The sequence below is a fragment of the Salmo salar genome, unplaced genomic scaffold (assembly GCF_905237065.1).
Source record: "Salmo salar unplaced genomic scaffold, Ssal_v3.1, whole genome shotgun sequence".
In the NCBI taxonomy this organism is placed as follows: domain Eukaryota; kingdom Metazoa; phylum Chordata; class Actinopteri; order Salmoniformes; family Salmonidae; genus Salmo; species Salmo salar.
The window spans coordinates 261,521-288,370 of NW_025547902.1; the positions used below are offsets into that span (position 1 = coordinate 261,521).

A 26,850-nucleotide genomic window follows, 5' to 3' on the forward strand; every position below is an offset into this window, starting at 1 on the left:
TAATCTTCTCCTTTCCCCTTCTGACAACCAGGTGGCGAATCGCATCTCTGCATGTCTGGCAGACATATCAGTGTGGATGACGGATCACCACCTCAAGCTGAACCTCGGCAAGACGGAGCTGCTCTTCCTCCCGGGGGAAGGACTGCCCGTTCCATGATCTCGCCATCACGGTTGACAACTCCCTTGTGTCCTCCTCCCAGAGTGCTAAGAGCCTCGGCGTGCCCCTGGACAACACCCTGTCGTTCTCCACTAACATCAAGGCGGTGACCCGATCCTGTAGGTTCATGCTCTACAACATTCGCAGAGTACGACCCTGCCTCACACAGGAAGCGGCGCAGGTCCTAATCCAGGCACTTGTCATCTCCCGCCTGGATTACTGCAACTCGCTGTTGGCTGGGCTCCCTGCCTGTGCCATTAAACCCCTACAACTCATCCAGAACGCCGCAGCCCGTCTGGTGTTCAACCTTCCCAAGTTCTCTCACGTCACCCCGCTCCTCCGCTCTCTCCACTGGCTTCCAGTTGAAGCTCGCATCCGCTACAAGACCATGGTGCTTGCCTACGGAGCTGTGAGGGGAACGGCACCTCCGTACCTTCAGGCTCTGATCAGGCCCTACACCCAAACAAGGGCACTGCGTTCATCCACCTCTGGCCTGCTCGCCTCCCTACCTCTGAGGAAGCACAGTTCCCGCTCGGCCCAGTCAAAACTGTTCGCTGCTCTGGCACCCCAATGGTGGAACAAGCTCCCTCACGACGCCAGGACAGCGGAGTCAATCACCACCTTCCGGAGACACCTGAAACCCCACCTCTTTAAGGAATACCTGGGATAGGATAATCCTTCTAACCCCCCCCCTTAAAATATTTAGATGCACTATTGTAAAGTGGTTGTTCCACTGGATATTATAAGGTGAATGCACCAATTTGTAAGTCGCTCTGGATAAGAGCGTCTGCTAAATGACTTAAATGTAAAATGTAAATGTCTTAAGGGGAAGGTGTTACAGCCTTAGTTTTTTTTTCATTTCCATTTTGAGGTTGGATGTCATATTTAGCACGTGGGGAGCACCGATTGGTGTCACCTCGTAATAAAACAGATAAAAGAGAGTAGGGAGAACAATAATGTACTAGACAGGAAATGTCTTTAATCTCGGTTTAATGAGTTATTGAATAAGCAGGAAGTACACATTGTTTATGTTCAGAATAATAAAAGCACAAGAAGCAAACATACCTGATAAACATATAAAGTCATTTTAAATGTATTTAGAAGTGTAGTACTTAACAGTAATTGATTGACAGCGGCTATCGAATGATATTATACCCTATTATATAGCTCATTGATTGACAAATGAATAAATTATTGTGTCAGCTTGTGTATCGGTCATGATTGGTTGCTCATGGTCACGTGATGAGGTAGCCCCGCAAGTGACTTCAAAATCAGTGTCAGCTCTCAGCCCAAAAGGGAATTTCCCCTGTCTAACTAAGACGTTGTTTTCTCCCGTGGGAGACTCAGGTTCAGATCAGTGTCTTTGTGTGTGTGTGCGTGTATGAATGTGTGCATGTGTTTGTGTGTTTGTGTGTTTCTCTCCCAGCTGTAGTTCAGAGTACCATTCTATCAAATCACACCAGTCTTCAGACCATCATTAACATACAGTAGAGAGTTCATTAATCAGCAGTGCAGAAAAAGTACCTATGGGAAGCATATTTCTCACAGATCCATGGTTGTGAAGAGGAGCAATAATAATTCCACCATACTCCATGGCCTGATGATTTGTAATAGATGAACCTACAGTTCCAGTCTGTACGACCAGGTTCTCCTCTCCACCAGTAGCTGCAGTAGAAACAACACAGAGTTAGACTGACCACTCTTTCAGAACCTAGAGTATGAACAACACAGAGTTAGACTGACCACTCTCTCAGAACCTAGAGTATGAACAACGCAGGAGTTAGACTGGCCAATCTCTCAGAACCTAGAGTATGAACAACACAGAGTTAGACTGGCCTCTCTCAGAACCTAGACGATGAACAACACAGAGTTAGACTGACCACTCTCTCAGAACCTAGAGTATGAACAACGCAGAGTTAGACTGACCAATCTCTCAGAACCTAGAGTATGAACAACACAGAGTTAGACTGGCCTCTCTCAGAACCTAGAGTATGAACAACACAGAGTTAGACTGACCACTCTCTCAGAACCTAGAGGATGAACAACACAGAGTTAGACTGGCCTCTCTCAGAACCTAGAGTATGAACAACACAGAGTTAGACTGACCACTCTCTCAGAACCTAGAGGATGAACGACACAGAGTTAGACTGACCACTCTCTCAGAACCTAGAGTATGAACAACGCAGAGTTAGACTGACCAATCTCTCAGAACCTAGAGTATGAACAACACAGAGTTAGACTGACCACTCTCTCAGAACCTAGAGTATGAACAACACAGAGTTAGACTGACCACTCTCTCAGAACCTAGAGTATGAACAAGGCAGAGTTAGACTGACCAATCTCTCAGAACCACTCTCTCAGAACCTAGAGTATGAACAACACAAAGAATCAGTCCTACTCCTTCCACTGTGGTCAGTGTTATTATAGAGCAGTAGTCTCTTAACTTGGGGTGGTCAGTGTTGTTATAGCAGTAATCTCTTACCTTGGGGGTGGTCAGTGTTACTATACATCAGTAGTCTCTTACCTTGGTGTGGTCAGTGGGGTGCCGTCCACCCATTTCCAGGTCCCCTCAGTAATAGAGTCAGTCAGACCAATCCAGACATAATTGACTGATTCAAACCCATTGACGAATGTCTGTTGAGGCATAAAAAAAGCATTGTTAATAACACATGATGGACTAATAAAGTAGCTCTCTGTCTCTGTCTCTCACCTGTTCCTCTTCACTGTTAATGATCACCAGATCTGCTCCTCTCTCCAGACAGTCCTGTCTACTCTTCTCCCAGGATTTCCCCTCAGTAGAGACGTAGTAACAGGTGCAGCCAAACCTTCTCCATCCTTCAGGACAGTACCCTAGAAGTTTGACCTTTACCATATTTGACACTTGAATGTAATGAAAAATAAGAAAAACATGACACAGATAAAGCTAATGAACCCTTCCAATGAGCTGATTGAGATTCCACCTTGCAGCTTTAGAAAATAATGAATATGTTCTGGTGATTTCCCACAGCAGTCGTTTGTGTGAATTGCCTGTTTGCCTTTAGCTTTTACACTGAACAAAAATACAAACGTAACATGCAACAATTTCAAAGATTTTACTTAGTTTCAGTTCATATAAGGAAATCAGTCCATTGAAATAAATTCATTAGGCCCTAATCTATGGATTTCACATGACTGGGAATACAGATATGCATCTGTTGGTCATAGATACCAGTCAGTATCTCGTATGACCACCATTTGCCTCATGCAGTGCGACACATCTCCTTCACATAGAGTTGATCAGCCTGCTGATTGTGGCCTGTGGAAAGTTGTCCCAGTCCACTTCAAATGCTGTGCAAAGTTGCTGGTTATTGGCGGGAACTGGAACATGCTGTTGTACACGTTGATCCAGAGCATCCCAAACATGCTCAATGGTTGACATGTCTGGTGAGTATTCAGGCCATGGAAGAACTGTGAATTTTTCAGATTCCAGGAATTGTGTACAGATCCTTGCTACATGCAAATTAGCTTCCCTGAGATGATTTCTGACAGTTTGCACCGAAATTCTTCTGTTGTGCAAACCCAGTTTCATCAGCTGTCCAGGTGGCAGGCGAAGGAGTCAGATGTGGAGGTCCTGAGCTGGCGTGGTTACACATGGTCTGCGGTTGTGAGGCCGGTTAGAAGTACTGCCAAATTCTCTAAAACGACGTTGGAGGCGGCTTACGTTAGAGAAATTAACATTCAATTATCTGGCAACAGCTCTGGTCGACATTCTTGCAGTCGCCATGCCAATTGCATGATCCCTCAACTTGAGACATCTGTGTTGTGTTGTGGACAAAACTGCACAATTTAGTGGCCTTTTATTGTGCCCAACACAAGTTGCACCTGTGTAATTATTATGCTGTTTAATCATCTTCTTGATATGCCACACCTGTAAGGTGGATGGATTATCTTGGCAAAGGAGAAATGCTCACTAACAGAGAAGTAAACAAATTTGTGCACAACATTTGAGAGAAATACGTTTTTTGTGCGTATGGGACATTTCTGGGATCTTTTATTTCAGCTTATGAAACATGGGACTAACACTTTACATGTTGCATTTATATTTTTGTTCTACAACATTTTCACGTTAAACATAACTTTTGCAACTATTATTTATTCCCACATTGAATATGTAGGTAGCTTTGCATGAGCCTTGTCTTGTGAGAGGCCAGAACAGCTCATTGGATCTAGTCTTCTGCTCCTATTTCTGTAGTGTGAGGCAGCTTGATGTACAAGTAAACACTTCCAATGTATCTGACATCTCTAATCTCTTCTAGAATTAATATTTATAAAACTGGGTCAATGAATTACATTACACTTCAGATCCCCCCAGTTTCTACACAGATCGGAAAATGCCCCTTCAGTTATGCTGCACCTTACATGTGGAACAATTTACAAAAAACTCTTAGAATGGATGTTCTGGTGCCTCTTGGGCAATTCAAAAAATAGATCTTTGATCTTTTAACTGTTAATTGTGAATGTTTTCTTAAGGGGTTATGTCTTGTGTCTAAGTAGTTGTGCATGTATGCGTTTATTTCTTTGTATTGAAAACAGGTCTCTACTGCAAATGAGACCTTGGTCCTAGTTGATCCTGTTTAAATAAAAATCTAAGTACACCCGCTGGACACTAATCTATCATAGGACCTTACCTCCACTTTATCTCCTCAATGCATTAGGAGGGGTGGCTGGCCTTACATTTGCCTTTGATCTTCCAGTTCAGCCATTCTATCCCCTTTCTGTAGATGGTCACGCTCCATAGTTGTTATGTTCAGACTCTTCATCAACTTGTCTATTACAGTGGTCCTGGTATTTAGTCTATTCTGTAACTGGTCTCTCTCTGTGGTCCTGGAATTTAGACTATTCTGCAGCTGGTCTCTCTCTTTAGTCAGGGTGTTGTAACTGGTCTGTAGCTGTTCTCTCTCTACAGTTGCATCTGAAAAAGGGAAAAGTCAATCAAAATGTGTAGCTGTCACAACATTGACTACAAAGGTTTTAGTAAAAAACAATGTTCACTTAAAGGAATCCAACAGGCCTAGAATCACAGCCAGTAGAACACACACTACAGCAACTCTGGAGGTCTTCCACCACTGAAAATGTACTGAATAACAAGTTATTAAAGTCAGAAATTTGGTAATGTGTTAATGTGTTTTACTGTATCATCAGTGTTTTATTTGAGCGATCCTGCGGGAACAGGAACAGCACCTCTGTTTTGGACTGATGGATTCCAGAACCTATTTGGCCGGATCCGCTACCTCTCGTGGCATGAAAAATAATTGTTACTGTTTGGTAGGGGTTTTTTTAAGGTTTTTCAAACAACAGGTAGTCTCAATATTAACAGAGGGTACTGTAGGTAGGGGTAAGGTAACAACAGGTAGTCTCAATATTAACAGAGGGTACTGTAGGTAGGGTAAGGTAACAACAGGTAGTCTCAATATTAACAGAGGGTACTGTAGGTAGGGGTAAGGTAAAACAGGTAGTCCAATATTAACAGAGGGTACTGTAGGTAGGGGTAAGGTAACAACAGGTAGTCTCAATATTAACAGAGGGTACTGTAGGTAGGGGGTAAGGTAGAGGCAGGTAGTCTCAATATTAACAGAGGGTACTGTAGGTAGGGGTAAGGTAACAACAGGTCTCAATATAACAGAGGGTACTGTAGGTAGGGGTAAGGTAACAACAGGTAGTCTCAATATTAACAGAGGGTACTGTAGGTAGGGGGTAAGGTACAACAGGTAGTCTCAATATTAACAGAGGGTACTGTAGGTAGGGGTAAGGTAACAACAGGTAGTCTCAATATTAACAGAGGGTACTGTAGGTAGGGGTAAGGTAGAGGCAGGTAGTCTCAATATTAACAGAGGGTACTGTAGGTAGGGGTAAGGTAGAGGCAGGTAGCCTCAATATTAACAGAGGGTACTGTAGGTAGGGGTAAGGTAACAACAGGTAGTCTCAATATTAACAGAGGGTACTGTAGGTAGGGGTAAGGTAGAGGCAGGTAGCCTCAATATTAACAGAGGGTACTGTAGGTAGGGGTAAGGTAACAACAGGTAGTCTCAATAATAACAGAAGGTACTGTAGGTAGGGGTAACGTAACAACAGGTAGTCTCAATATTAACAGAGGGTACTGTAGGTAGGGGTAAGGTAACAACAGGTAGCCTCAATATTAACAGAGGGTACTGTAGGTAGGGGTAAGGTAGAGGCAGGTAGTCTCAATATTAACAGAGGGTACTGTAGGTAGGGGTAAGGTAACAACAGGTAGTCTCAATATTAACAGAGGATACTGTAGGTAGGGGTAGGGTAACAACAGGTAGTCTCAATATTAACAGAGGGTACTGTAGGTAGGGGTAACGTAGAGGCAGGTAGTCTCAATATTAACAGAGGGTACTGTAGGTAGGGGTAAGGTAACAACAGGTAGTCTCAATATTAACAGAGGGTACTGTAGGTAGGGGTAAGGTAACAACAGGTAGCCTCAATATTAACAGAGGGTACTGTAGGTAGGGGTAAGGTAACAAGCAGGTAGCCTCAATATTAACAGAGGGTACTGTAGGTAGGGGTAAGGTAACGACAGGTAGTCTCAATATTAACAGAGGGTACTGTAGGTAGGGGTAAGGTAACAGACAGGTAGTCTCAATATTAACAGAGAGTACTGTAGGTAGGGTAAGGTAACAACAGGTAGTCTCAATATTAACAGAGGGTACTGTAGGTAGGGGTAAGGTAGAGGCAGGTAGTCTCAATATTAACAGAGGGTACTGTAGGTAGGGGTAAGGTAACAACAGGTAGTCTCAATAATAACAGAGGGTACTCTAGGTAGGGGTAAGGTAGAGGCATGGGAGATCCTGAGTTGGTGTGTGTTTTTCTTTTAGTTTTCAGAGGTAAATCTTAGTGGGCATCCATGGTGGGTGTCTTTAGAACCCCCTAACTAGTGGCTTTGCCATCTTTCAGTGGGAACCCCCATGGTGTCTTTAGAACCCCTTACTAGTGGCTTTGCCATCTTTCAGTGGGAACCCCCATGGTGTCTTTAGAACCCCTTACTAGTGGCTTTGCCATCTTTCAGTGGGAACCCCCATGGTGTCTTTAGAACCCCTTACTAGTGGCTTTGCCATCTTTCAGTGGGAACCCCCATGGTGTCTTTAGAACCCCTTACTAGTGGCTTTGCCATCTTTCAGTGGGAACCCCCATGGTGTCTTTCAGAATCCTTACTAGTGGCTTTGCCATCTTTCAGTGGGAACCCCCATGGTGTCTTTAGAACCCTTACTAGTGGCTTTGCCATCTTTCAGTGGGAACCCCCATGGTGTCTTTAGAACCCCTTACTAGTGGCTTTGCCATCTTTCAGTGGGAACCCCCATGGTGTCTTTAGAACCCCTTACTAGTGGCTTTGCCATCTTTCAGTGGGAACCCCATGGTGTCTTTAGAACCCCTTACTAGTGGCTTTGCCATCTTTCAGTGGGAACCCCATGGTGTCTTTAGAACCCCTTACTAGTGGCTTTGCCATCTTTCAGTGGGAACCCCCATGGTGTCTTTAGAACCCCTTACTAGTGGCTTTGCCATCTTTCAGTGGGAACCCCCATGGTGTCTTTCAGAACCCCTTACTAGTGGCCTTGCCATCTTTCAGTGGGAACCCCCATGGTGTCTTTAGAACCCCATACTAGTGGCTTTGCCATCTTTCAGTGGGAACCCCCATGGTGTCTTTAGAACCCCTTACTAGTGGCTTTGCCATCTTTCAGTGGGAACCCCATGGTGTCTTTCAGAACCCCTTACTAGTGGCTTTGCCATCTTTCAGTGGGAACCCCCATGGTGTCTTTCAGAACCCCTTACTAGTGGCCTTGCCATCTTTCAGTGGGAACCCCATGGTGTCTTTAGAACCCCTTACTAGTGGCTTTGCCATCTTTCAGTGGGAACCCCCATGGTGTCTTTAGAACCCCTTACTAGTGGCTTTGCCATCTTTCAGTGGGAACCCCCATGGTGTCTTTCAGAACCCCTTACTGGTGGCTTTGCCATCTTTCAGTGGGAACCCCCATGGTGTCCTTACAAACCCCTTTACCCAGTGGCTTTGCCATCTTTCATTGGGAACCCCCATGGTGTCTTTAGAACCCCTTACTAGTGGCTTTGCCATCTTTCAGTGGGAACCCCATGGTGTCTTTAGAACCCCTTACTAGTGGCTTTGCCATCTTTCAGTGGGAACCCCCATGGTGTCTTTCAGAACCCCTTACTAGTGGCTTTGCCATCTTTCAGTGGGAACCCCATGGTGTCTTTAGAACCCCTTACTAGTGGCTTTGCCATCTTTCAGTGGGAACCCCCATGGTGTCTTTAGAACCCCTTACTAGTGGCTTTTGCCATCTTTCAGTGGGAACCCCCATGGTGTCTTTAGAACCCCTTACTAGTGGCTTTGCCATCTTCAGTGGGAACCCCCATGGTGTCTTTCAGAACCCCTTACTAGTGGCCTTGCCATCTTTCAGTGGGAACCCCCATGGTGTCTTTAGAACCCCTTACTAGTGGCTTTGCCATCTTTCAGTGGGAACCCCCATGGTGTCTTTCAGAACCCCTTACTAGTGGCTTTGCCATCTTTCAGTGGGAACCCCCATGGTGTCTTTAGAACCCCTTACTAGTGGCTTTGCCATCTTTCAGTGGGAACCCCCATGGTGTCTTTAGAACCCCTTACTAGTGGCTTTGCCATCTTTCAGTGGGAACCCCCATGGTGTCTTTAGAACCCCTTACTAGTGGCTTTGCCATCTTTCAGTGGGAACCCCCATGGTGTCTTTAGAACCCCTTACTAGTGGCTTTGCCATCTTTCAGTGGGAACCCCCATGGTGTTTTTCAGAACCCCTTACTAGTGGCCTTGCCATCTTTCAGTGGGAACCCCATGGTGTCTTTAGAACCCCTTACTAGTGGCTTTGCCATCTTTCAGTGGGAACCCCCATGGTGTCTTTAGAACCCCTTACTAGTGGCTTTGCCATCTTTCAGTGGGAACCCCATGGTGTCTTTCAGAACCCCTTACTAGTGGCTTTGCCATCTTTCAGTGGGAACCCCCATGGTGTCCTTACAAACCCTTTACCCAGTGGCTTTGCCATCTTTCATTGGGAACCCCCATGGTGTCTTTAGAACCCCTTACTAGTGGCTTTGCCATCTTTCAGTGGGAACCCCCATGGTGTCTTTAGAACCCTTACTAGTGGCTTTGCCATCTTTCAGTGGGAACCCCCATGTTGTCTTTAGAACCCCTTACTAGTGGCTTTGCCATCTTTCAGTGGGAACCGCCATGGTGTCTTTAGAACCCCTTACTAGTGGCTTTGCCATCTTTCAGTGGGAACCCCCATGGTGTCTTTAGAACCCCTTACTAGTGGCTTTGCCATCTTTCAGTGGGAACCCCCATGGTGTCTTTAGAACCCCTTACTAGTGGCTTTGCCATCTTTCAGTGGGAACCCCCATGGTGTCTTTCAGAACCCCTTACTAGTGGCCTTGCCATCTTTCAGTGGGAACCCCCATGGTGTCTTTAGAACCCCTTACTAGTGGCTTTGCCATCTTTCAGTGGGAACCCCCATGGTGTCTTTAGAACCCCTTACTAGTGGCTTTGCCATCTTTCAGTGGGAACCCCCATGGTGTCTTTCAGAACCCCTTACTAGTGGCTTTGCCATCTTTCAGTGGGAACCCCCCATGGTGTCCTTACAAACCCTTTACCCAGTGGCTTTGCCATCTTTCAGTGGGAACCCCCCATGGTGTCTTTAGAACCCTACTAGTGGCTTTGCATCTTTCAGTGGGAACAGGGTCTTTAGAACCCAAGGTTACCATCAGGGGAACCCCATGGTGTCTTTAGAACCCCTTACTAGTGGCTTTGCCATCTTTCAGTGGGAACCCCCATGTTGTCTTTAGAACCCCTTACTAGTGGCTTTGCCATCTTTCAGTGGGAACCCCCATTGTGTCTTTCAGAACCCCTTTTGAAACCCTTTCTGTTTTTGGTTGTTGAAGTGATTATCTTTGTTAGTTCCCTTTTCTTGTAGCGATGACATTGTGTTTGTGTTTTGGGAATGTAAAACTGACACATCCATTATGATTTGTTAATTGACATTAGTCTTTTGATAACTAGTCAAAGTTTGACGGCAGACATAATACTTAAGTAGGGTAATTCGTTACCTGTGGTGAGGGTTGTTGACACAGGTTGACTCTGCTCTCCATTTTCCAGCACAGTGCAGACAGTGACAGAGTATTGAGTACCACATTGCAGGTCAGAGAGAGTGATGCTGGGTGAAGACGTGGTAGTGATGTGTGTTTCTGTCCCTGGACAGTGGTAGGAGATCTGGTAATGATGTTGGGTTTGTTCCAATCCTGGTGGCTGGGTCCAGCTTAACAGCAGCTGATGCGGTGTCAACAGTTAGCTGTGCAGGAGCAGGGGGTACTAAGCAAAACAGGTTTTTACCATTTTTAGCTAATTTATTAAAAAACAACAACAACTGAAATATCACATTTACATAAGTATTCAGAACTTCAGACCCTTTACTCAGTACTTTGTTGAAGCACCTTTGGCAACGATTACAGCCTCGAGTCTTCTTGGGTATGACGCTACAAGCTTGGCACACCTGTATTTGGGGAGTTTCTCCCATTCTTTTCAGATCCTCTCAAGCACTGCCAGGTTTGATGGGGAGAGTCGCTGCACAGCTATTTTCAGGTCCGGGCTCTGGCTGGGCCACTCAAGGACATTCAGAGACTTGTCCTGAAGCCAATCCTACGTTGTTTTGGCTGTGTGCTTAGGGTTGTTGGCCTGTTGGAAGGTGAACCTTCGCCCCAGTCTGAGATCCTGAGCACTCTGGAGCAGGTTTTCATCGAGGATCTTTCTGTACGTTGCTCCGTTAATCTCTCCTCGATCCTGACTAGTCTCCCAGTCCCTGCCGCTGAAAAACATCCCCACAGCATGATGCTGCCACCACCATGTTTCACCATAGGGATGGTGCCAGGTTTCCTCCAGACGTGACAATTCACATTCAGGCCAAAGAGTTCAATCTTGGTTTCATCAGACCAGAGAATCTTGTTTCTCATGGTTAGAGTCTTTTAGGTGCATTTTGGCAAACTACAAGCGGGCTGTCATGTGCCTTTTACTGAGGAGTGGCTTCCGTCTGGCTACTCTACAATAAAGGCCTGATTGGTGGAGTGCTGCAGAGATGGCTGTCCTTCTGGAAGGTTCTCCCATCTCCACAGAGGAATTCTGTAGCTCTGTCAGAATGACACAGTCACCTACCTGACTAAGGCCCTTGCTCAGTTTTGGCTGGGTGGCCAGCTCTATGAAGAGTCTTGGTGGTTGCAACCTTCTTCCATTTAACAATGATGGAAGCCACTGTGTTCTTGAGGACCTTCAATACTGCAGACATTTTTTGGTACCCTTCCCCCCGATCTGTGCCTCGACACAATCCTGTTTCGGAGCTCTATGGACAATTCCTTCCACCAAATTGGTTGGTTTTTGCTCTGGCATGCACTGTCAACTGTGGGACCTATATTGACAGGTGTGTGCCTTTCCAAATCACATTCAATCATTTGAATTTACCACAGGTGAACTCCAATCAAGTTGTAGAAACATCTCAAGCAGGATCAATGGAGACATTGTGCACCTGAGCTCAATTTCAAGTCTCATAGCAAAGGGTCCGAATACTTATGTAAAAAAATGTATATATATATTTTTTTTAAATAAATTTGCAACAAATTCTAATAACCATTTTTTTCTTTGCCATTATGCGGTATTGTTTGTAGATTGATGAAAAGCAAAATATATAAAATCAATTTTAGAATAAGGCTGTAATGTAACATTATGTGGGAAAAGTAAAGGGGTCTGAATCCTTTCAGAATGTATTGTATAAACAAAGTTTATAGATTTCAGCACCAAACTGCATTTTGAGATCTGGGGAAATCACATATTGCCATTTTGATAACCAGAACTAATACTTAAGTAGGGTACTTACTTGTGGTGAGGGTTGTTAACACCAGTTGACTTTGCCTTCCATTTTCCAGCACAGTGCAGACAGTGACTGAGTATTCAGTACCAGGTTTCAGGTCAGAGAGAGTGATGCTGTGTGAAGATGTGGTAGTGATGTGTGGTTCTGTCCCTGGACAGCGGTAAGAGATCTGGTAATGATGTTGGGTTTGGTCCAATCCTGGGGTTTGGTCCAATCCTCCAGCTAACAGCAACTGATGTGGTGTCCACTGAGTCAACAGTCAGCTGGTCTGGAGCAGGAAGTACTAAGGGAAAATAAAAACATTATTGTCAGGGTTACAGTTTAACTCCAGATATACACTGAGTGTACAAAATATTAAGGATACTCGGCTCTTTCCATGACAGACTGACCAGCTGAATCCAGATGAAAGCTAATGAATTTATTTAAAATTGACAGATTTCCTTATATGAACTTTAACTTTGTAAAATTATTTCAATTGTTGCATGTTGCATTTATATTTTTGTTCAGTATAATACGTCAAATGTGTTTCGATTTCAGTAGCTGTCTGTGGGTAAAATCACAGGGGAATTCCCCCCCAGAATACCCCCCCAGAGAGCAACCTCTGTCCAGTGAAGTGAAGTCCACAAAGCATATTGCATGTACAGTAACTGACAGTTACCTGACCTACAGCATGGTAAAGCAAGGTAATGCTTCAGAAATGTTCTAACCAATAAAAAACTACTGATTTAGAATCATGGAGAGTTATCGAAAGTCGCAAAGAAAACAGGAGCTGCCTTCACTATTTCCACTATTTCACCAATCCCCTCTGCATATAATACAGTGACACATATGATGTGGCTGTTGTAATGACTGTCCACGAGAATCCAAATAGGTCAGATCAGGTTTGCAATGAATAACTCAATCAGACCCCTCTCACCCATAGAGGGGAAAGGAAAGAACTAGGAGGGATTAGCTCACTCCCTGTTGAAAATCAAATGAGAACATTCAGGCTCTCCTCAAGATCCACCAAAAGGAATGTTTTTGTTTCAGCAGACTTTTTCCCGCTGAAACTTTAAATCTTTCAAAAGCGAATACTGGAACAATATTTTGAAAGTAGAACATGGGGAATGGTTAGAGGTGATCTATTGGACACTAAGGTCATTCTGTTTGTTATTTTGTAATGTAATAAAAAAATGTTATAAAGGAAATACTGTAACTTGGAAAGCATACCCACTAAATCCTATGCGTTGTGAATGTAATATGAAAAATGCTTAAAGTATTTTTGTTAAGAGAGGGATGTGATTTAAGTAGCTCTAAGAGATAATTGTTTTTCAAAACTTTGCACAGTTACTAGTCACCGCCCGAAGTGAGAGCAGAGAGCGTGTCAGCCTGATGGAATCGCCCCCTTTGAGCAGAGTGTATAAATGGTGGGAAAAGAAATTAACATACTAAATCAGCTACACGTTTAAAATGGTTGGAACTTTGAACCTCAACATGAGGTGAAGAAAATAAACTCACTTCCCGGACAATCACTGGTACGGCTGATTAGCTGTCCTATTTAAGGTATCTTCGAAAGCTAATTTAAGTAGGACCATCTGCTACTCTGCTCAAACAACCTTTTTACGCTACTCTCATCACCCCACTGAGGAAGCATCGATAAGGCTGGCTAGCTTATCTTCAAAGAAGCAACTTCAAGAGCGACTGGAAGGAAAATCATTTCTTTAGTTCTGTTCAGGACTGCATGACAAATCACCGGATACCGAACAACTACAGAGGAGAACAACAGTAGAAGACTTGCTGGAACCCTTTAACCCAATCAGAGCCTTAAAAGCGTGCCACGAAAAGGCCCACCTACCTTTCCAAGGCAGCCCTGTCCACTGACAGAGATACATGGCGAAACAGGCATTTCAAAGAGGGCTGTGGTTCGTGTGCAAAGTTAATATAACCTAACCCCTCTGAATCAGAGAGGTGCGGAGGGCTGCCTTAATCGACATCCACGTCTTCGTTCCTGGGTAACAGTGGGTTAACTGCCTTGCTCAGGGACAGAACAACATATTTTTACCTTGTCAGCTCAGGGATTCGATCTAGCAACCTTCTGGTTACTGGCCCAATGCTATAACCACTAGGCTTTAATTAGCTACTAAGTAAATAATTAAAATAAAATCTGTAGTTCTGAAACATAAGTAAGGCTCAGGTTTTGCAGATGCAACGAGGTTACGACTGTTCAGAATGATGATATGATACGAGGTTATGATTAATACGTTGACTGTTTATAGACGTGATAGGTAAAGACTTTGTTAGAGTTTAATTTGGGAGATGTTAGCTCTTTAAAGAACCGCTCTCGTGGTGCCCCAGATCCTAATGAGTTAATTGTTACGTGATTATTTTTAATTGGATAACAATGAAACATAGTTCATTGATTAGATAAATAACAGTCCTCAGATTATGGTAAAGTCAAGTCACTACACTGTCCATGGTTCTGATTTGATGATTTTGAAAGGTCATGTAACTGTCTGTTACTGTACATGCACAGCCCTAGTTCTAACAACAAAACAAAACATTTATTTGTAATGAAACAAAATCTCTCTAGTTACTGGTAATGAGATGATGAGCTGTAATTGGGGGGGAATATTTCTTACTAGTGCAAATTGTTGTAGAGACAGGTTCACTCTGTTCCCCATTGCTCAGCACAGTTGTAACACTAACAGTGTACTTGGTGCCAGGTTGCAGGTTTGAGAAAGTTTTGTGGCAGTCGTCAGTATTGGCTGCGAGGGGATCTGTTCCTGGGATGCAGTTGGATATGAAGAAGTCCTGTGGGACTTTCTCCATCCCTTCAGCCTTGGACTAGTGAAGAGTGAAGGACGTCTCTTCCAAATGGTCTATCTTTAAATCTCTGGGTGGGACCACTGGAACAAAAATCTAGATTTGTTTAGAAGAGAGGATGTGCTGTTTTTGACAGAGAGTCCAAGAAATGTCTCTAGTAATGAATGACTGTCTGAATAAAACCACAAGTTAGCCTACTGTACCTGTGGATAGGGATGCTGAGACCCATCTGCTTTGTCTTCCATCTTCTCCCTCTGTTGCCATGTTGAACTGGTACTTTTCACCAGGTTTGAGACTGCTTATTTCAAGATGGAGCCCACCTTTCACTCTTGTTGAGCTTGTTTCACCGGTTCACACCCCAGGTCACTCTGAATGTCTGTGGTCCTGTCAGCCACTGAGGAGAACAACAGCTCAGAGACACAGTAATCTAATGTCAGAAACAGGACCTGGATTCACCAGGGAGGTGGCAGCACTGGTAAAGGAATAATGAGAGAGAGAAAAACAGACTTTACTGAACAAAATTACATAAACAAATGTATTATTCATCCCAGCAGTTAAGGGACAACAATTGATAGCTTAGTAAATGTATCATCTTAAATTGAGTTTAAATTAAATAATATAGTTTGGGTAACTTTATTCTGTGTTTCCATCTACCTACCATCATCTGAGGGCAGCATTGTGTGCTGGTTCGCCATCACAACTCTTAAAGTGTGAGAACAAAAATAAGAATCAGTAATTTCTTTAAAAACACCAATTGTTACTTTGATAAATGTACAACAGATATTTTAAAGTCAAGATACGTCAACTGCTTTTGACCTACAGTAACCTACAAATAAATATATATATATTTTTTATTTCATCTTTGTTTAACCAGGTAGGCATGTTGAGAACAAGTTCTTATAACAACTGCGACCTGGCCAAGATAAAGCAAAGCATTTCGACACATACAACAACACAGAGTTACAGGCATGGAGTAAAACAAACATACAGTCAATAATACAGTAGAAAAAATAAGTCTATATACAATGTGAGCAAATGAGGTGAGATAAGGGAGTAAAGGCAATAAAGGCAAACAATAATAATAAATAATAATAAATAAAGGTAAAGGCAATAAAAAATAAAGAAAAACACTCGAGTAAATGAGGAATACAAAGATATTGAAAGCAGGTGCTTCCACACAGTGTGGTTCCGGAGTTAATTAAGCCATTAAATCATCCCATCATGCTTAGGGTCATGTATAAAAATGCCCAATTGCCCATTATTTTGGCTACCATGGCTTGGGGAAGAGATCACGTGACTTTGAAAGAGGCGTCTCAAAGGAGAATAAGGGCTTTAAAGGGTGTGTGTCTGTCGCCAGGTCTCAAACCAATGGAACACTTATAGGAGACTGGAGCAACGCCTTGAGGCAGCTTTTTTACACCACCATCAACAAAACACCAAATGATGGATTTCTCATGGAAGAATGGTGTTTCGATCCCTCAATAGGAGTTCCGACAATTGTGGAATCTATTTAAAGGTGTCATTGAAGCTGTTCTGGCTATGTTTAGCTCAACTCCCTTGTTAATGATGCCATTATGTTGGCAGATACCTGTATATTCCTTCCCGGCGTTCCCACTTATATGGGCACTGAAGTTGTCCTGAATGTTTTGCAGCAGCGGTGAAGGAGGCGTGCAGTGTGCAGAAACAAACTTACAACTGCACGTTTCATTGCATTCAAAAAATATAATTTTCGGATAAAACACTTTAGGCCACGATTGCGTCCACATTACAACAATAGTTTTTTGATACTGTACCTGACCTAACTTTTTCAGCGTCCTCAGAACTGACTGGTGCAATTGCCCTGAGTGTGGAAGGCGAGATGAAACTGTAGCTACCTATCTTGTAATTAATGTATATATTTGGTAACCTAGGCTATCTTGTAATAGTAACCTAGGCTATCTTGTAATGGTAACCTAGGCTGTCTTGTAATAATGGTAACCTAGGTGTCTTGTATAGATGATCTTGATGGGTACGCTATCTTGTATTAGTGGCAAACGCGGCCGTGTTGTGGTGTGGTAGGCGAAGCTGTCTTGTAATGTGGTAACCTAGGCTGTCTTGTAATGGTAATGTTGATAACCTAGGCTATCTTGTAATAGTAGCCAACAAGATAAAAAATAAATAAGCAAGTTTAGCCGACTTGATATAAATAAATTATAGTCATTATGTAATTAAGGTTATTTACGATTGTCATTTTCATGTCGGTCATGTTTTAGGAAAGTGTATTAGGCAGGTCATTCCCTACATGTGGTGCCTTTTTGGTTGTATATAAACCTTTTGGAGAAAAGAAAACTCATAATATATTTAGCAGTATTTCTATCAGAAAAAAGGACATATCCGACTTTCAGAAAAACATATTGGTCAAGCTCAGGCACTTAGTGATTTTAGATACATTTTCCAACCTGTTAGGTGCATAATCTAACCAAGGTGGAATTGTAGCAGAGTGGAAATGTTTTGGCTAAATTGAGGTCATGGTTTTTTGTGGGGTGAGAGCAAGTTTGAGCTAGCATAATGGTGGACACTTGAACAGGATTTGAACTTCTCTATCAAACATTTTTTAACATTTAGAAATGTTGTTAGTTTTCTCTGTTATTTAATCCTAACCGGGAGACATTAGTGGGTCATACAGACCAACATCATGAAACATGGAAAAATAGATAAAACTGAGTGTTTATATTTCTGTATCTTAAGACCATTGTTTTCCCACCAAAGAAAGTGCTGACACTTCCTGAATGTGCTGTCATCTTAGGAAATGAGTTATTTTTCTTAAATGGAGACAAACAAACTAATAGGGTGGAAAGTGATATCCAGGGACACACAGAACATCTTAAATACAATAATAATTAATGAAATAATACAAATAATTTAAAAAAAACATTATTGATGAGAGAACCTTTAACTAAGGACTACTTATAAAATAATGAAGAAAGATTCAATATTTTATAGCATATTTCTTAGTGAAGTTGGTGAACAACATCAGGATATGCATAAAAGCACCATCCACTGAAGAAAAGTGTTCTAAAATACATACGATTCCCTTTCAGGATAAATGTTTTTGTTTTTAAGGACCTTATATTTAAAGCGCTTTTGGAATCCACATTTTGAAACTAAATAAAAAAGTGATATTTCCTGGAGACCCAGAAAACGCATGACACATTGTAGGAATTAATCAGCAGGCCTAGGCTAGACACCCATTCACACCTGAACCTGGTCATATGGGGGGTTTAATGGACCATCAAAGTTCCAGCCATTTAACCCAAATATTTGCCAACCATAGAGAATAATAGCAGTTGCATTAATGTTAACAATATGGCACATTGCTGGGTTCCATCGGATTAATGTGGTGCAACACTGATTCAAGTGCAGTATTTTACACCACAATTCCTGATGATTGCAATGCTAAATGCAAGATAAAAGATGAGCCTCTGTGCTATCGCCTGTGTCAATCTTACTCCAAAAGTGTAATTTTTACAGTTTCTACGCACCACGTTTTATCCGGGTTGACTGGGAGCAGCTGCGACGGAAGTCTAGGCTGTCACGAAATCTGTATTGCCCACTGCTTACTAGAAAACTACATAGTGTATATGTCGTACTTACATACTATATAGAACGTACTGTTTAGTAAAAATAGATACGGTAAGTAAAATACCTGAGTGTGTAAATAGAAGATTCTCTTCCTCGAAATCTACCCAAAAAGAAGCCCGAGGAAATTATTAGCACAATCCTGGCATTTTAAGTACTCACTCTCTTAGAAATGTTAGATTATTTTCCAAAATTTCACATAATATAAAACTCCCTATTTTCGCCCATCCTGACATACCACTAATTAAAAGCATGTATGGGTATACACTGAACAAAAGTAAGGAACTCAATTCTGCTTATAAGCGCAGTCAATGACATGGCGCGCCTTTCAAAGTGTGGAAGAAATACACACTGTATACACTCGATTTCTGTTGTTTCTTTTCAACATAAGAATGTATTATTTTTAGGATAAATATATTAATATATCGGCATAATAGATTACACATATCAGCGTCAGATACGCTGTGTAAAAAGACCACGTTTCGTAGACTTCTTTGTGCGCCCCCACCTTACTACGGGCCTAGTTGGGTATTCTATATGTTCACCTGCCATTTTATTAGCTTGAAAGTTGAACATCGGTCTTAGTATCTTCACGTTTGGTTGGAGATAAATAAGAGAAGTGGCCTAACGATCTGACACCTGACTTATATAATACAAATATTAACCTACCATTTCTCCCTGCTATTGAGCAGTCTCGCATGAAGCTACATAAAATAGTTGTCGGAATTTACTTTCTGTTTCTTACAGGAAAGAACTTGGACAAGCTCCCCGTAGAAAACAGGACTACACGTTTTTAAGAGGCAAGTATAGTTCTGATATTTGTCATTTTTCGTGGTGTGGAAATATTGAGCGTATACATCTTAGCATTGGCGTACGCCGTAAACTCTATTCTACATGAAAATGTTGGAGCTCAGGGATGATTTCAAAGCAGTACAGAGACACAATAAAATATTGGGTATACTCAATTGCGTTTATTAAATAAAGAGATTTGGTCACAGAGATTAAATGACAGAACCTTACTCTTTCTACACCTTTCTTCCTTTCTCTTTCATCCTCTCTCCCTCATCCTTTTTCTTTCCATTCCCTCTATTTATTCATACTTATTGTAGTTTATTTGGGAACGTTCACCACAATTAGAAATAATGTTCATAGGTTGTTGATTTTTTATGTGTTCATTTATTGTCCTATTAACAATTGTTATTTTAAAGGGTATTAATTTTTAAATCTTGTACATCTTGGTTTTGTTTAATCTTTAACAGATGAGTCGAGATAGGTTTCATGCACTTTTCTACAAAGAATGCTGAGATTCTGACCAAAAGAATCAATCCACTTTTCTCTCCCATGCACGAATAGTTGTATCGGTATGCTTAATGAATCAGAGTCCTTGCAGCAATAATCCAGTATATTCAAAAAGCTCCAGTGAGTTGCAGTGCTATATTACCAAACACACAGTTCAATTACCTTCAGATAGGATTCATAGACCTTATTCCACATTTTTGTTTGTATTACAGCCTGGCTTCAAAATGAATAATAAAATAAATCTCACTAAACTACACACAGCAACACACCATAATGACAAAGTAAGAAAATGTGTTTTTAGAAAAGTTTTCAAATGTATTGAGCAGATACAGAACTATCAAATATACATAAATCGTATTCACACCCCTGACTCAATACATGTTAGAATCACCTTTGCTTGGGGATTACAGCTGTGAGCATTTCCGGGGTAAACTGCCAAGAGCTTTGTACACCTGCACTGTACAATATTTGCACATTATTCTTTTTTACAATTGTTGGCCATTGCTGGAGAGCCATTTTTAAGTCTTGCCATAGATGTTCGAAGCCCATTTAAGTCAAAACTGTAATTAGGCCATTCGGGAACATTCAATGTCCTCTTCGGTAAACAAGTACAGTGTATATTTGAACTTGTGTTTTAGGTTATTGTCCTGCTGAAAGGTGAGTTTGTCTCCCAGTGTCTGTTGGATAGCAGATCAGCCAGGTTTTCCTCTAGGAGTTTGCCTGTGCTTATAGCTATATTCCATTTCTTTTTATCCTAAAAACCAGTAGTTCTTTCCCGATGACAAGGATAGCCATGACATGATGCAGCCACCACCATGCTGGACAATAGGAAGATTGGTATACAGTTGTGTGTTATGTTGGATTTGCCACAAAATTTAGCAGCAGTATCATATCTGACGCTCATACAGTATCATATCTGACTCATAAATTACCATATCATATCTGATCTACGCAACATTTAACCATATCATACCTGATCTCGCGAATTACCATATCATATCTGATCTCATAAAATTGCCATATCATATCTAATCTCATAAATGATCATATTATATCTGATCTCATAAATTACCTTTAACTGATCTCATAAAGTAACATATCATATCTGATCTCACATACATTACCATATCATATCAGACTCATAAAGTACCATATCCTAATCTGGCAACAGCTCCTTTTGGAGTTATTGCAGCTTGATGATGTCATTGAGCAGCACTTTCTTAGAGACATTTCTTTTTATCTTTTTAGCTGACAGAATGTTTAAATGTACCCAGGAGAGGTTTGTGGGTGGTGGAGAACAGATCCCCTAATGCAGTTCAAAACACCTGGGAACTCGAAATCTCTGACTTCAGGTCTTGCAAACCTCACGGATTACAAAAACCCAGCCGCGAGAGCTGTCCAGTGATGAAAGCCCACCAGACGAAGCTAAATTCCGTCTATGCTTGCATCAAGGCTAAGTAACAGATCCGTAGCTGCACTAACTGTTCTGAGGCTTCATTATTTTCCAGCTTCTCTGTAGACAGGTGTAGGTAAGACTTTTAAACAAGCTAACATTCACAAGGCCCTTGGGGCAGACGGATTGAGGACATGCGCTAGACAGATGGCAAATGTCTTCCTGCTGACATTTCTTTTCGACCCTGACCCAGTCTGTAATACCCACGTTCAAACAGAGCCACCTTATTTCCTGTGCCCAAGAACACCAAGGCAACGTGGCGGGCCGCCCCAGGTGGTTGAGATGAGCAACAACACATTCACCACGCTGACCCTCAACACGGGTGCCCCTCGGGGGTGTTTGGATTCCCTCCTGTACTCCCTGTTCACCTGTGACTGTGTGGCCGTGGTCGTCAACACTATCATTAAGTTTGCAGTTTGCAGACAACATGACGATTAGTAGGCCTGATCACAGGCGACGATGAAACAGGGAGGAGGTCCGAAGACCTGGCTGTGTGGTGCTAGGACAACAAATCTAAACCAAATAAAATAAAATTTAGTGGACAAATACACATTTTTAGCAGACGTTATTGTGGGTGTAGCGAAGAAATACTTGTGTTTCTGGCTCCAACAGTGCAGTAATATCTAACAATTCACAACAATACACACAATACACACAAATCTAAAGTAAAATAATGGAATTAAGGAAAATACAACAACAACCTCTCCCTCAACATCAGCAAGACAAAGGCTGATCTTGGACTACAGAAACGGAGGGCAGTGCGCCCCCCATCCACATTAACAGGGCTGTGGGGAACAGTTCGAGGCTTCTGAGATTCTCGGTGTTCACATCACTAAGGGATTATCGTGGTCCACACACTCCAACAGTCATTGAAGAAGGCACAGCAATGCCTCTTCCTCTGAAAAGGATGAAAATATTTGGCATGGGCCTTCAGATCCTCAAGAAGTTCTGCAGATGTACCATTTAGAGAATCTTCACCGGCTGCATCACCGCTTGTTATGGTAACTGCCCGACATAACCTCAGGTGCTACAGAAAATCTACAGAAAATCAGCAGACCGTCTTCTGAGGTACATGTGGGGAAAGGCGATAGCTACAAAGTTAGACAACTGAATGCGTTCTTCCTCTTTTAACAAAACGCCTCTCTGAATCAGAGAGGTGTGGGGGCTGCCTTAATCAGCATCTATGTCATCACCGTCCGAGGAGCAGATGTTTGTTTGGGGTTAACTGCCTTTTGGTTGCACTGGCTAACGTTCCTAACCACTAGATTAGCTGTAGTCTCTAGTGTGTTACTGGCCCAATGTTCCTAACCACTAGACTGGCTGTCGTCTCTGGTGTGTTTCTGGCTCGCGTTCCATTTACAAGGCTGACTGTCCGTCTCTAGTGTGTTGCATGCAACGTTCCTAACTGCTAGACTAGCTGTAGATGTAGTGTGTTACTTATTTGACGTTCTAACCACTAGACTGGCTGTAGATCTCTGGTGTGTTACTGCCCAACATTCTAACCACTAGACTGGCTATTAGATCTTATTTATTGCATATTACTGGCTAACGTTCCTAACCACTAGACTGGCTGTCGTCTCTCTGAGGCGCTAATTGCTGCTTGCGTTTCTAACCACTAGTTTAGCTGTGGGTCTAATTGTGTTACTGGCTAGCGTTCCTGTTACTTCTAGACAAGCTGTGGGTCTCTAAGTGTGTTTTATTTGGCGTTCTAACAACTAGACAGCTGTAGGTCCTAGTGTATTGCTGGGTAAGCGACCAGCCAGGGCTTTGAGTATCCCAAGAGGAAGTTTCTTTCTACTCTTTGTAACAAAAAGAAAATGGTACCAATAGCGCAAAGGACATTTAAACACATCTTGACAATGTATTCATGTTGACATTATCCACATAACAGAGTTGACCTTCCAGATCAAATCAATTTTTATTTGTCACATACACATAGTTAGCAGATTTTAATGCGATTCTATAATAATCACTTTTTTTACACTATCATGCTGACTGAATCACACTCCAAACATACTATGTACAAACTGTCCTTATAATATTCACTAGTGAAGTCACCATAATAAATTCTCAAATTAGAATAAATTTTAATTTAGGCAATAATTAAAGCTCATGCTTCTTCTGCATTATCATGGTGGTCTATGCTAGCTGTGGGCGTGTCACGACTTCCACGAAGTCGGCTCCTCTCCTTGTTCAGGCCCGTTCCTGGTCAAACGTCACCCGGCTCTCCTTTCCACCATCGCTCCATTTTCATTTATCCATTTGTTTTGTCTTGTTCCTGCACTCCTGGGTTTCATTCCCCAATCACACCCATGTATTTATTCCTCTGTTCCCCCTCATGTGTTTGTGTGTGATTGTTTCGTGTTATTTGTCATTTTGACATGCTATATTCTGGTGTGTGCATTTAGTCCGTGTTTTTATATCACGAGGTATGTTTATTTGATGGTACTTTATTATTGGGACTGTTTGCGCGTTTTTGCACTTTGGCATATTGGATGGAGGTTTCGGCCGCAGTGGTGTCCGTCTGTTGGTTTCTCCTGCCTAAATAAAGTGTGCGCCTGTTCACAGCTCTCTGCTCTCCTGCACCGACGTCGCTCAGTACGCACCATTGACAGAACGCATACAGAAAATTACAGTCCTCTATAAGACTGTTCCAGCCTTGTAAATTATAAGCAGGTCAGCTCAGTGTTTGAAAAGCGGTTTTGGGCCCTGGTGTCCACTCTAATTATTGGGATAGGGAAGTATTTTATATTATTTTTTCTATACTCCAAAGATTGTATTTGAAATCAAACAACTGTTGCAAGGTTAAAGTGCAGACTGTCATCTTCCAATTTGAAGGTATTTTCATCCATTTAGAAATGACAGCACGTTTTGTACATAGTCCCCCATTTTCTATCTATAACACCTAGGGCTCTATTTTAACAAACCCTAACACAATGGTAAATCTAAGGGCTCTATTTAACAAACTAACACAATGGTAAATCTAAAGGGCTCTATTTTAACAAACCTAACACAATGGTAAATCTAAGTGCAAGGTGGTAGTGCACTTTATAGATTCAGGGTCAGAGATATTTGGGCTATTTTCACTATTACAGTGTCGATTGCACTTGCTGGCGTTGGTGGGAAGGGATGTTTTTTTAATAACCTCTTACATCTAGACGTTTCGCTAGCGGAACACCTGCTGCAATATCCAATGATGGGCGTGGTATGAAATACCATCCTCTAAAATACAAAAACTTCAATTTTTCAAACAAATAACCCAGCTATTTCACAGCATTTTAAAGATAAGACTCTCCTTTATCTAACCACACTGTCCGATTTCAAAAGGCTTTACAAAGCAAAACATTAGATTATGTAAGCAGAGTACCAAGCCAGAAATAATCAGACACCCATTTTTCAAGCTAGCATATAATATAACAAAAACCCAGAAGACAGCTAAATGCAACACTAACCTTTGATGATCTTCATCAGATGACAACCCTAAGGACATTATGTTATACAATACATGCATGTTTTGTTCAATCAAGTTCATATTTATATCAAAAACCAGCTTTTACATTAGCATGTGGCGTTCAGAACCCAAACTTCGGGAGTCGCTAACATTTTAATAAATTACTCACGATAAACGTTCACAAAAAGCATACCAATTATTTTAAAATTATAGATACAGACCTTCTCTATGCACTCGATATGTCCGATTTTAAAATATTTTGGGTAAAGCACATTTTTTAATATTCTAAGTACATAGCCCAGGCATCACCGGGCTGGCTATTTGAACACCCGGCAAGTTTAGCACTCACCAATATCAGCTTTATTATAAAAAGTTTCATTACCTTTTGTTGTCTTCGTCCAGAATGCACTCCCAGGACTGCTACTTCAATAACAAATGTTGGTTTGGTCCAGAATTAATCCATCGTTATATCCGAATAGCGGCGTTTTGTTTTTAAATGCGTCCTAGACACTATCTGAAATAGTAAGTCGGGTCGCGGCGCATGGTGCAATTAAATGACAAAAAAAATCTAAATATTCCATTACCGTACTTGAAGCATGTCAACGCTGTTTAAAATCAATTTTTATGCCACTTTTCTCGTAAAAAGCGATAATATTCGACCCGGGAATCTCCTTTTAGCTAAAGCGAGGAAAGTAAACAAAGCTTTCGGTCGGCGAGGCACGGCGCCTAGAGTCTCACAGTAATGTGGCAGCCACCTACTACCCAACGCTACTTTGTTTCAGCCAGAGCCTGCAAAGCCACGATTCAGCTTTTGCCGCCTTCTGAGACCCTATGGCAGCCATAGGAAGTGTCACGGGACAACTAAGATCCTCACTCTTCAATAAGCAGAAACCCAAGAAGAAACGACACCATCCAGACAGGCCACTCCTGCCTGAAACCTTGTGGAGTTTTGCCTGCCAAATGATTCTGTTGTACTCACAGACACCATTCAAACAGTTTTAGAAACTTTGGGTGTTTTCTATCCATATGTAATAAGGTTATGCATATTCTGATTGCACAGGTAGAATTGGTAACCAGATTAAATCGGGTATGTTTAATATCCAGCCGTGAAAATACGCCCCTATACTTAACAGGATAAACAAGTTGTGGGTGTGAAGAGGAAACTAGGCTTGGCCCTTCACTGGTCAATCAGGCGTGCTCGTGTGAAATATGTGGTTTCTTCAGGTTGTGTATTTTCGGTCTTTATGTATTGCCTTAGAAATCCGCTCCAATTCCAATGTCAGTCCGTTATAGTTTGTTAAATGGCTTACAGAAACAAATAACTTAATGTAGACCCTGCGTCATAGCCTGCTCCGCTCCTCTTCCCTGGCACTTGAAGGCGCCAGGCTCCCCAGCGTACGCACTCCTGCCACCATCATTTCGCACACCTGCGCCCCCCCATCACACACATCAGATATTATTGGACTCAACTGGACTCAATCACCTGTGTCATACCTCCCCTACAGTATATCTGTCTGTTCCCCAGCTCCTGTTCCCGGCCCAAGTTTGTGTTGTATGTGTTGTATTTTACCTGGTGCTGACGCTGTTCCTGTCCTGTTTAATGTCGCAATGCTATATTAAATATTGACTCCCGTACCTGCTTCTCATCTTCAGCGTTGGTCTTTTACAACCTATCCAATCTTTGCTAAATAGTTTAACTTGGCCCATTTGCAGTCCACATTGTTCTAAGTAATTGCATGGCTGACTATTCACACTGATATAGGTGCTAGGCCTACTGTAAATTGCATTACGGCTAAGCATGGACATATAAAAACATTGTCAATAAGCAAGATTAAATTCATTGATAAGGCCTAATAAGAGAATGAATAATTAGAATCCAAAATTAAATATTTTAAATATTCTATGTGCACTTACAGGCACCATCATTTCTCCCGTGCAGGCATATAATATTAAAACAATGCGAACTATGGAGGGTTTAACGCACACATCCAAGCGGGCCTGCATGGCTAAAATAGTCTGGCCTTCCTGCAATGTATAGATAAAAGGGATTGTCAACTCACTGTTTATTCCTCTCAAACCTGATATTTTAATAAAGCTTTGGTGATTTAGATTTATTTCCAAGCAG

General features: G+C 42.0%; 1 protein-coding gene across 1 annotated transcript; it reads right to left on the reverse strand.

Annotated features, from left to right (window-relative positions):
- Nucleotides 1-1,140: 1,140 nt before the first annotated feature.
- LOC123732498 (C-type lectin domain family 6 member A-like) lies at nt 1,141-3,261 on the reverse strand. The gene is made up of 3 exons (XM_045711698.1): nt 2,868-3,261; nt 2,682-2,791; nt 1,141-1,822 (listed from the first exon to the last, which is right to left on the reverse strand). The coding sequence occupies exons 1-3, from the start codon at nt 3,027-3,029 to the stop codon at nt 1,657-1,659; spliced, it is 438 nt and encodes a 145-aa protein (XP_045567654.1). The 5' UTR covers nt 3,030-3,261; the 3' UTR covers nt 1,141-1,656.
- Nucleotides 3,262-26,850: the final 23,589 nt, after the last annotated feature.

Excerpts from the sequence above, each read along its gene's own strand:
- LOC123732498 (XM_045711698.1), bottom strand. The coding sequence starts at position 3,029 with ATGGTAAAGGTCAAACTTCTAGGGTACTGTCCTGAAGGATGGAGAAGG. Across the intron at positions 2,792-2,867 it reads TTAACAGTGAAGAGGAACAG|ACATTCGTCAATGGGTTTGA; the intron begins GTGAGAGACAGA and ends ATGCCTCAACAG. Across the intron at positions 1,823-2,681 it reads ACCCCACTGACCACACCAAG|CTACTGGTGGAGAGGAGAAC; the intron begins GTAAGAGACTAC and ends TTTCTACTGCAG.